Source organism: Pipistrellus kuhlii, unplaced genomic scaffold, assembly GCF_014108245.1.
Source record: "Pipistrellus kuhlii isolate mPipKuh1 unplaced genomic scaffold, mPipKuh1.p scaffold_m20_p_21, whole genome shotgun sequence".
Classification (NCBI taxonomy): Eukaryota; Metazoa; Chordata; class Mammalia; order Chiroptera; family Vespertilionidae; genus Pipistrellus; species Pipistrellus kuhlii.
The window spans coordinates 299,203-310,362 of NW_023425520.1; the positions used below are offsets into that span (position 1 = coordinate 299,203).

Consider the following 11,160-nt stretch of genomic DNA (forward strand, 5'->3'; position numbering starts at 1 on the left):
TGTTCCAACCACAGAGCAAACCGGCCAGGGCGGTCTACATTTTTAAATCGCAGAGTCATCGCTCGTAAACAATGTCCCCAGCATGATCAGAGCCACACCGCAGTCGCGGTATTTGGTTCCTGTATGCACGAATGACTTTCTGCAGCAGTTTTAACGCCAACTGGCTCAACTGCCATGTGTGCTTCTGTTTACTTGCGTGACTGGTGCGTGCATGCATTTGCTGGACCTTCTTAGTATAAATTTAAAATTACAGCCGTGCCGAAACCGGTTTGGCTCAGTGGTAGAGCGTCGGTCTGCGGACTGAGGGGTCCCAGGTTCGATTCCGGTCAGGGGCATGTACATTAGTTGCGGGCACATCCCCGGTAGGGGGTGTGCAAGAGGCAGCTGGTTGATGATTCTCTCTCATCAACGTTTCTAGCTCTCTATCCCTCTCTCCTCCTCTCTGTAAAAAATCAATAAAAATATTAAAAAAAAATAATAAAATAAAATAAAATTACAGCCGTAACCGGTTTGGCTCAGTGGATAGAGCACATGTGTCAAACACAAGGCCCGCGGGCCAAATCCGTCCCGCCAGGCCTTGCAATGTGGCCCGCACCGCGCTGTCATCACTGCACTCCGCTGCGTTTCCATCACAATGACAGTTTATGACTGTTCAGTAAACCATTCGGCCCGTGATTTAGGCTGGATTTTAGATTTTGGCCCCTTCTCTGATTGAGTTTGACACCCCTAGGATAGAGCATCGGCCTAGAGACTGAAGGGTCCCAGGTTCGATTCCGGTCAAGGGCATGTACCTTGGTTGCGGGCACATCCCCAGTTCAGGGTGTGCAGGAGGCAGCTGATTGATTTTTCTCTCTCATTGATGTTTCTAACTCTCCCTCTCCCTTCCTCTCTGTAAAAATCAATTTTAAAAAATTAAAATTATAGCAGTACATATAAAAAACCTTTCTATAAAATTAAACTTTCATAACTACTTAATTTTTTTTTTTTAATCCTCACTCGAGGACATTTTTTCCATTGGTTTCTAGAGAGAGTGGAAGGAAGGGAGGCAGAAGAGAGAGGGAAACATCAACATGCATCAATTGGCTGCCTCCAGCATGAGCCCCTACCTTGGCTGGGAACCAGCAAGTGAGGCACAAGCCCTTGACCAGGAATCCAACCTGCATCCCTTAGCTCCACGGCTCAATGCTCTAACCACTGAGCAACTGGCCAGGGCCATACATACTTATTACACAAACGTGTCTACATAAGTAAAAACAGGTAAACTGATCTAATAATTTTTTAACATATGCATTTGGGAAAACCTACTTTATTATATAATAGGCTTTCAGCTGTAACAGACACTGCTGGCCCGAAATGGTCCGTTATACAGAGGTCTTCTCATTAAGAACGGGCTCAGAGCTTCCTGGAGGGGCAGGTGAAAGGGAAGCAAGAAGGACCCCAGCAGCTCCAGCTGATAGCGTTCTCTGCCCCCCAGCCCTCCTCCCCCCGCCCCCCATCGGGCTGGCTCCTGGGCCATCCCTGAGGCGGGGCCAGGAGGAGGACCAGGCTGGATCTGGAGGGCAGGTTCTGGGCAGGCTGAGTCTGGCGGTCTCTCCTTGCATACCTGTGCCTCGGTTTTCTTTGTAAATATAGAACCCCCGGCCACTGTCCGAGCCCACCTGGGTTGGGGTGCTCGGGGAGAAGGGGTGCGGGGGACTCGATGGGGGTGAATTTCCGTATTTTACTAACCTGAGCGCCTGTACCCTGCACCAGGTGCTGGGGCCCGCAGGTGTCTCAGGAAAGAAAGGCGGTTGGCCCATCCGGGACCTTCTGTGAATGGTATTCTCCTCCAGGAGCCACCCCGTGGGTCCCCCTGAACCGACCCCAAACCTGGAGACCATGAGGAGGTGTTTCCGGTCCTTGCGGACAGAGACGGTCCTGGCCGTGGTCCTCTGCACCTTCTCGCTCCTCTTCCTCCTCCTCAATCTGCACACGGCGCCGCCCAGCCCCTGCGGGAGCCTGGCAGGGCCGCCGGGCACCCCTGGGCCCGGGACCTGGCGCCCTCCGCCCGCCCCGCGCCGGCCCCCGCCCGCGCCCTGCAGGGCCAACGCCTCGATGGCCAAGCTGCCCGACTTCCCTGGGCAGCCGCCGCACATCCGGGACTTCCTGCTGCACCGGCACTGCCGCGACTTCCCGCTGCTGCAGGACGCGCCGCCGGGCAAGTGCGCGCCGCACGCCTTCCTGCTGCTGGTCATCAAGTCCTCGCCCAGCAACTACGAGCGCCGCGAGCTGGTGCGCCGCACGTGGGGCCGCGAGCGCGAGGTGCAGGGCGCCCCGCTGCGCCGCCTCTTCCTGGTGGGCACCGCCGCCGAGCCCAGGGAGGCCCGCAAGGTCAACCAGCTGCTGGCCATGGAGGCCCGGGTCCACGGCGACATCCTGCAGTGGGACTTCCACGACTCCTTCTTCAATCTCACGCTCAAGCAGGTAGGCTGGCGGGGTGTCCCCTGGCCCTCCTGCCCAGATCACCACCATCTCCTCCCAGGGCTCCGAGGGGACCCGCAGGCCCGTCCCCATCCCCCTATCCTACCCCCCTCTCCTGTCTACCTGGCCCCTGAGGTCCATTTCCTTTCCCGGAGGCAGGGGGAAGCCGGGCTGGCCAGGGGTTACTAGCCTGGCCATTGGGGCCTGAGAACCCAGGCTTCAGTCCAGGCTCTGTGTGGTCCTTAATGATGGTTCGCCTCTCTGTGCCTCCGTGTCCTCATCCGGGAAGTTGGGGTATTAATTGGACTCACCCGCCCGTGAGGGCTGCTGTCAGGATTACCTGAGATGAGATTAGGCACCTGGGCCAGAGCCGGGCTGGTGTGGGGGGAGGCGGGTACTGGACAGAAAGCGTCTTGTTTATTCGATCTGGTTCTGTCTCCCCATGAGGTCTAGTCTCTGCGGTGAGTACTCAATAAAGATTTCTTTTAAATATTACTTTATTTTTATTTTTTACAGAGAGGAAGGGAGATAGAGAGTTAGAAACATCGATGAGAGAGGAACATCGATCAGTTGCCTCTTGCACACCCCCTACTGGGGATATGCCCGTAACCAAGGTACATGCCCTTGACCGGAATTGAACTCAGGACCTTTCAGTCCGCAGGCTGATGCTCTATCCACTGAGCCAAACCGGTCAGGGCAATAAAGACTTTTTTTTTTTTTTTTTTTTTTTTTTTTTTTTTAATCCTCATCCGAGAACATGCTTGGAGAGAAGGGAGGGAGGGAGGGAGAGAGAAAATTGATTGGTTGCCTTTCGTATACTCCCCAACCGGGGATACACTCACAACCCAAGTATGTGCTCTGACCAGGAACTGATCTGGCAACCTTTTTTTAAAAAAAATATATTTTATTGATTTTGTACAGAGAGGAAGGGAGGGAGAGAGAGAGTTAGAAACATCGATGAGAGTCATCGATCAGTTGCCTCTTGCACACCCCCTACTGGGGATATGCCCGTAACCAAGGTACATGCCCTTGACCGGAATCGAACCCGGGTCCCTTCAGTCCCCAAGCCGACGCTCTATCCATTGAGCTAAACCGGTCCAGGCGAACTGGCAACCTTTGGGTGCATGGGGCAGTGCCCAACCAACTGTGCCACTCTGGCCGGGCAATAAGGACATTTCTGATGGACAAGAACCCGTGGCAGGTGGAGAATCCGAGTGCCGAGGAGGAGTTGGAGGCTCTCAGGATCGAGCCAGGGTGGGTGGGGGCAGCACGCTGAGCAGAGATCCAGCTGTGGTCCCTGCTCCCTGGGGTCCCTGCTCCTGTCGGTACAGACAGGTCTGGGCCAAGGTCGCAAGGAGCTACTTCTGTGTTCTGTGACCTTGCTCCAGGCGCTGTCTCTGGACAGCTTCCGTTTCCTCATTTGTGAATGGGATTGAAGATTTACCTCTTGTGGCTGCATTAGGCATTCAAAGCAGGGCAGGCCCTGAGGACATCACTTGGCAGGCTGCAAAGGTCATGATGGAGGAAACGGAAGCCAAAGCAAACAGAGGGCCAGAACCCCTCAACACGCCGAGTTCTTAACACAGAACACCCAAGGGCATGGTAAACATGAGTGTAAACATGAGCTTAGACATGAGTCTGGCCCCTGTGGGGCACGAAGCCCACAATGGGTGTTATATAACAGCGGCACTCAACCAGGCAGAGTGGGAAGGAATAACAATAAACATAAATGTGACCATTTCTTGGCGCTATTAGCAGACATCGTCTCCCTGAATCCCCAGCCATCCTGCAGGCAGGTCCTGAGATGAGGCCTTAGTGGAAAGTTGGAAACTGAGGCACAGCCGAAACCGGTTTGGCTCAGTGGTAGAGCATCGGCCTGCGGACTGAAAGGCCCCAGGTTCGATTCCGGTCAAGGGCATGTACATTGGTTATGGGCACATCCCCAGTAGGGGGTGTGCAAGAGGCAGCTGGTCGATATTTCTCTCTCATCGACGTTTCTAGCTCTCTATCGCTCTCTCCTCCTCTCTGTAAAAAATCAATAAAATATATATTTTAAAAAATTAATATCTTTTTAAAAAGAAAAGGAAACTGAGGCACAGGAAAGAGCAGTTGGTTGCTGAGGTCACCCCACAGGATGGAGGGCGGGGGAGACCTTGAACCCAGGCTGGGTTGCCTGGGGACACATCCGGGACCTGAGGCTGGCAGTCCCAGCCCGGAGGCCCACGCACCCGCCCCCCCCCCCCCCCAGGTGCTCTTCCTCCAGTGGCAGGAGGCCCGGTGCACCAACGCCAGCTTCCTCCTCAACGGGGACGACGACGTCTTCGCCCACACGGACAACATGGTCTCCTACCTGCGGGGCCACGACCCCGACCGCCACCTCTTCGTGGGGCAACTGATCCGGAACGTGGGGCCCATCCGGGTCTCCTGGAGCAAGTACTACGTGCCCACGGTGGTGACGCAGGAGGAGCGCTACCCGCCCTACTGCGGCGGGGGCGGCTTCCTGCTGTCCCGCTTCACGGCCGCCGCCCTGCGCCGCGCCGCCCGCGCCCTGGACCTCTTCCCCATCGACGACGTCTTCCTGGGCATGTGCCTGCAGCGCGCCGGCCTCCAGCCCGCCTCCCACAGCGGCATCCGCACGGCCGGCATCTGGGCGCCCTCCAAGCGCCTGTCCTCCTTCGACCCCTGCTTCTACCGGGAGCTGCTGCTGGTGCACCGCTTCCTGCCCTACGAGATGCGGCTCATGTGGGACGCGCTGAGCCAGCCCAACCTCACCTGCGGCCGGCGCATGCGGGTCTACTGAGATGTCAGGGCCCAGCCCCGGGCTCCCACCCCCACCCCCCAGGAGGGGGTCCATAGGGAAGTGCCAGCGAGGGTTTGACCAGTGAATAGTTTTGTTTGTTTGCTTTTTTTTTTTTTTTAATTATATATCTATACATTTTTATTTATTTTGGGGAGAAACAGAGAAAAGGAGAGGGAGAGAGAGAGAGAGAGAGAAACATTGATTAGCTGGCTCCTGCATGCCCCCACTGGGGATGGAGCCCAAAACCCAGCGTGTGCCCTGACCAGGAATCAAACTGAACATGGGACAGTGCTCAACTCACTGAGCCACCCTGGCCAGGGCTGATGGGTGAAGAGGTTTGTGGCAAATTCCTACACGTCCTTCAAAACTCGCCCAGGACTGCTTAGACCAGCTTCATCGTCCTTCCTAGACTCTCGCTGGAGGGACCGTCTCTTTCCATGGCAGCTACTGGCAGAGGCACGTCGGCCAGGGTCCCAGCTGCTGCTGCTGCTGCTGCTTCCAGCCCGTTTGAATCAAAATCCCACATCCCAGCCCCAACCTCGGTCATGGGCAGGCCCCCAAAGAGTGCCAGCCTCTCGTTGGTAGTGAGTCCGCAGTGGTTAATCGTGGGTGCGTTGGGCCATGGTTCACTGCCAATTGGGAATTGATTTCCAAGGTCACGTGCAGCTGGAGGGAGAAGCATTTTCCAGCTAGAGGAAGGGCCTTGGACCCTCAGATGGTGGGAGGGGTCAGAGCGGCCACGAATGGGACCGCTCCTCCCTGCCTGTGGAATTAAGTGCTCTGGTGGCGGAAATACTGGCCAGAGGAGGAAGGCTGCAGAGGAGGAAGGCTGCGGTCTGTCTCAGGCTATGAAAATTCGGTCTGGAGTACCTGGCCGGCCCCAGGCCCCACACCTGGGACCCCCAAGAACTCCGGAAACAGTACTGGGCCCAGAGGGGTCTTTCCTGGGCCCAAGGCCACACAGACACTCACCCCAGTGCCCTGAGAAGAAGGAGGTTCAGATCCTGGAGTGACCCTGAGCTCTTGGGACACAGGACTGGCCCCCAACCCAGAGTGTCTTTCTGATTAGGGAGGTCTAAGCGAACGGGTGAACCCCAATCCTGCTGGCCTTGGCAAATGTCTGGGTCTTGGGCCTCACAGGTGGCGGTTGGTGGTGGGCACCTCAGGCAGCAGAGCACAGATTGGGGAGTGGGTCCTCAGGGAATAAAATGTTTGGTGAAGACCTGGGGTCTTTTGTTGTTGTTGTTGTTGTTGTTGTTGTTTATAAGTTTTAGCTCAGGTCAATCTACATTTATTTATAAAAACCTCATTTCCAGTAGGAAATATACACCTGCAGGAATCTCAATCATGCTGATTTGACCTTACCTCATCCCTGTTCACACACCCACCATGGCTCCCGGAGCCCTAAGCTTATACACCCCACGTCTGACTCTCAGGGCCGGCTTGGTGGCAGTCTCACTACGGCTTGAGTCTGCTCCTGTCGGCAAGGGACACTGGGCCCACTTCCGGCTCCTGCTTCTGGCAAGGCCCCTTCCCAATCCCACCCGACCGCCTCTCTCCTCCCGTGAGGACTGTCCCTCTGCTGTCCTCCATCCTGCCTCCTCCTCTCCCTTTAAGTGTTTATCGCGCACCTATTGTGTGCTGCACACCTTTCCCTGTACTCCCAGGCCCAGGGGAAGGGTCAGAGACACAGACCCACCTTATAGCAAGGAGGTCGCATCATAGGATCCCCATCTCAGGATGAAGGGAGGATGCAGGTGAGAAGAATGGTCAGAGTTGGATCAATGAATACCCACTGTGTGTGTGCTCGCACACTTGCGCGCACCATTAATGGGTATTAAATGACATTAAGGCCCTCCCAGGATTTGAATCCTGCTTCGCACCTGGTCATTCCCACCTTGTCTGATCTTGGCCAGCAGTCATCTCCCAGGGCCTTAATTTTTCCATTTTTTATTGTGAGAGAGAAAGGGAGGAGGAGATTGTGATGACTCTCAAGTTATCAAACTCCCAGAAGTTGGTGGGCCTATGGCTGCCATGAGGGCCGACCTAGACTGGTCCCTTTTTCTTGAGAAAATGCAAAACAAACAAACAAACTTTGAATTCTGCAGTTTTATTTATTGTTGGGGAGACAGCAAGATGGGGTGTCACAAGTGCAGAGAGGGTGGTGCCTGGGGCTCCTCAGAGGGAGGACAGTTGGCCCTTGGTGTCTGACATCGCTGTAAAATCAAGGATTCTCCAAGCCAGGGTGGTGGGGTGCCCCGCCCCCAGTGACCCCATAGAAGATGGGTGACCTAGGTCAGGCAGTGAGTTCCCTGTCCCAGGATGTAATCAACAATGCCCCCCCCCCACACACACACACACATGGGGCTTTATGGTACGGTATGGCTTCAGGAGGTCACCAAACCAGAACCTCTGGGCCTCCGACTCCCCCGAGGCCATGCCCTAGGAGGGCTCAGTGGGGACAGAGGGTCAGCAGGTCCTGCCAGGTGCAGCCGCTAAGGCAGCAGTGGCGGGCAGGGTTGGTGGCAGTTGCCCGGCGGCGGTGGTGGTGGTGGTGGTGGTGATGGTGGTGGTGATGGTGAGAGGCCTGGGGCAGGGGCTGGGGGTCCAGTACCAGCATCTGGTCCTCGACCACCAGGCCATGGAGGAGATGCCGTCCTTCCAGCCATTGCAGCAGCTCACCTGGGGACAGGGTAGAGTTCAGCATAGATAGGGGGCCCCAGAAGACACCCATTCTGAGTGCACACCCCTGCTTGCTCACATCCTGCTAAGTGCCCCACCAAACACATCATGCACGCAAATAGTGAGCACCTATTAAATAACTACTGTATACTGGGCACAGATTTAACCAACCATCCAGGCGTGTGCATGCTTGATCCACACTCAAGCCCCTTGCAGTACACACACGCATGTGACACACTCATGTGCATGGGTGTGCTGACAGTGGGTACACATGGACACGAGCACACCCCTGGATGAGCACACACACAAGTAACATGCCCTCAAACCCCTCCCCACTTGCCCCCACCTGCCATGTGCACCTCTACACACCTTTCTGCACTCATGTCACACACATCACCCACACAGCACACACTTGTGTGACATACGTGCACACAAACCTGTGTTATGCCCTCTGCACCAGGCCTAGGGGAGGAGAGTGAGCACTGGTCATGCCAAAACAATGAAAATCATTTTAATGCAGTATTTTTTTTTAAATCAAAATTAATACGAAAATGCATGGCCCTAACCGGTTTGGCTCGATGGATAGAGCATTGGTCTGCGGACTCAAGGGTCCCAGGTTTGATTCCGGTCAAGGGCACATGCCCAGTTGGGGTGTGTGCAGGAGGCAGCTGATTGATGTTTCTCTCTCTCATCGATGTTTCTAACTCTCTGTCCCTTTCCCTTCCTCTCTGTAAAAAAATAAATTTTATATATATATATATATATATATATATATATATATATATATATATATATATATATATATATATATATATAATGAATGAAGATCGCCCTGGCAGGCTTGGCTCAGTGGATAGAGCGTCAGCCTTCGGGCTGAGTGGACCCGGGTTCAATTCCAGCCCAGGGTACATGCCTGGGTTGTGGGCTCAATCCCCAAGGAGGGGTGTGCAGGAGGCAGCCGGTCCATGATTCTCTCTCATCATTGATGTTTCTATCTCTCTCTCCTTCTCCCTTCCTCTCTGAAATCAATAAAGAAATATATTTTTAAAAAAGATCAAATTACTGAAATGGTAGAGGATCTGGCTGCACTTGCAAGACTCTTCCGCTAAGCCTCGCGCCGGTCCCGCCCAGCGGGGGAGCATCCTCCGCGGATTTGCGCTCCTGGTAGCCGGCAGGTGGATCCCGGTCCGCTGCGCACACACCCGCCCGCGCCCCGAGGCCCACAGGCGCCCCGTGCGGCTTAGAAACCCGGGAGCACAGCCCTGCCCGCCCCACTCACGGTCTCCGCCAGCCCCTGGCCGCCCGGTCTGCGGGGACCAGCGCGGGCCCCCGCACACGCGCACCAGCGCGCGGACGAAGTGGTGGCCGCACAGCTTCTCGGGCCCAGGCCCCTCCGGGGTGGGCGCACCCGGCGCCGCCACCAGGGCCCAGCTCAGCAGCACCAGCGTCCAGGGCAGCTGGCGGGGGGCCATGGCGGCGGGAAGCGCCCGAGCCCGGCAGGCACCCCCCTTATAGGCTCCCGGCCGCCCCAGCTGGGGGCCTTGGAGGAAGGAGGCGGCGTGCGAGAGGGCCCAGGGAGAGGGTCAGGGTCGGGGTCAGGGTGAATGCAGCGGGAGCCCTGACGCCGTGTTCTTTGCTGTCATGCTAGTGCCTGACTTCATGGAGCTTTGATTGTGGAGGTGACCGCCCCCCATGTGGCCATCTCCAGAAACACCCGCTTGCCAAGCAGCCAGATGGAGCGCCAGGCGCCCTTCCCCACCCAGGCTTCTGTTTGGTTCTGATCACTGACCGTTGGGGCCACTTGCCCATTCTCTTTGACACTTTAAATGACCACTCTCATGTTTTAGTCACCTATAAAGGCCCTAACCGGTTTGGCTCAGTGGATAGAGCGTCGGACTGCAGGGTCCCAGGTTCGATTCCGGTAAGGACATGTACCTTGGTTGCAGGCACATCCCCGGTAGGAGGTGTGCAGGAGGCAGCTGATCGATGTTTCTCTCTCATCGATGTTTCTAACTCTCCATCTCTCTCCTCTCCTCTCCGTAAAAAATCAATAAAGAATATATTTTTTTAAGTCACCAATAAAGGATGAGAGTGCAAAGCCCCCCAATCCTTGATGCCAATAAAAGCAGAACCCCAACCTGGTCAGGCTCTCTCTCTACCTGCCACTTGGCTGTGTGGCCCCACGTGTGTGGTGCCATTTCCAGGTTCTAAATAAATAATAAACCTTGATTTTTTCAGAGTTCCCGGATGGTTACTGATGGCGTCTTGTACTCGCAATAAGCTCAGGGGCTGGTCCAGCCACAGCGCTGGTTATTGACAGGCTGTGAGGGACATAAAATGGCAAGGGTGTCCCCATCTCCAGTGGCCTGCTGGCTGAGGAGTCTTTATGACTATCTTTAACTGTTTGAAAGAAGTGAAAGAGATAAACTGAGAAATAACTTCATGGGGTGAGGGTGGCGTTCAGCCAGCTGAGACCAGGGCTGTCTACAGTCTTGCTATTAGGGTACACATATGGAAACTGGCTCAGAGAGCGGACCCCTCACTTGCCCAAGGTCACAGGAGGCGGGCCCTGGAATGCGGGTGCTGGCTGGCTCTTCCTCTCTCACATTAGGGTCCCCTGGGCAGAGACGGAAGGACCCAGAACTAATGTGGCTGCATTTGCTCAGCACCTATGGGGTGGCACCTGGTGCCCAGGAGGCCTTGGGACCCCGTTTCACCAAGCACGGAAGCTAAGGTAGAGAGCTCAGAGCAGCCTGCAGCCCGACTCACCCCGCACTTCCCACCAAAGCAGGTGGCTTTTCCTGGCTGAGAGGGCTCTGTTTGTCTCTCCCATGCTCTCTCTCTCTCTCTCTCATTCTCCATGCCTTCCCAGCAGCCCTGAGGAGCACACAGGGACTAGCCCTCCTGATGACGAACCCCGCCCCACAGCCTATCTCTTCCACCCGGGCCTTCCCCTCTGACCCACGCAGAACAGCCTGTTCCCTCCACCCCTGTAATCAGCTCCCCAGGACAGAGCCGAGGCCAGCAGCTGGGGCTGGGGGAGGGCTTCTGTCCTCCAGGGCCCCAGCCAATGCCCTACCCTGCTGTCCTCCTCCCGCAGCCTCTCCCAAGGCCCCCACTGTGCCCTTCAGGGGTCTCTACCCCCCCCCAGCCCTAACCACATCTCTCCCCTGATAGTACCCTCCTCAAGGTTCCCCATCACCCAAGTCCAGCAACAA

The 11,160-nt window shown here is 55.9% G+C and overlaps 2 protein-coding genes across 2 annotated transcripts; one reads left to right on the plus strand and one right to left on the minus strand.

Moving 5' to 3' along the window:
• Positions 1 to 1,732: 1,732 nt before the first annotated feature.
• On the plus strand, positions 1,733 to 5,328 carry B3GNT3 (UDP-GlcNAc:betaGal beta-1,3-N-acetylglucosaminyltransferase 3). The gene is made up of 2 exons (XM_036450042.2): positions 1,733 to 2,463; positions 4,709 to 5,328. The coding sequence occupies exons 1-2, from the start codon at positions 1,816 to 1,818 to the stop codon at positions 5,258 to 5,260; spliced, it is 1,200 nt and encodes a 399-aa protein (XP_036305935.1). The 5' UTR covers positions 1,733 to 1,815; the 3' UTR covers positions 5,261 to 5,328.
• A 1,979-nt stretch (positions 5,329 to 7,307) lies between these two features.
• INSL3 (insulin like 3) lies at positions 7,308 to 9,795 on the minus strand. The gene is made up of 2 exons (XM_036450043.2): positions 9,222 to 9,795; positions 7,308 to 7,942 (listed from the first exon to the last, which is right to left on the minus strand). The coding sequence occupies exons 1-2, from the start codon at positions 9,412 to 9,414 to the stop codon at positions 7,713 to 7,715; spliced, it is 423 nt and encodes a 140-aa protein (XP_036305936.1). The 5' UTR covers positions 9,415 to 9,795; the 3' UTR covers positions 7,308 to 7,712.
• Between the last annotated feature and the right edge of the window lie 1,365 nt (positions 9,796 to 11,160).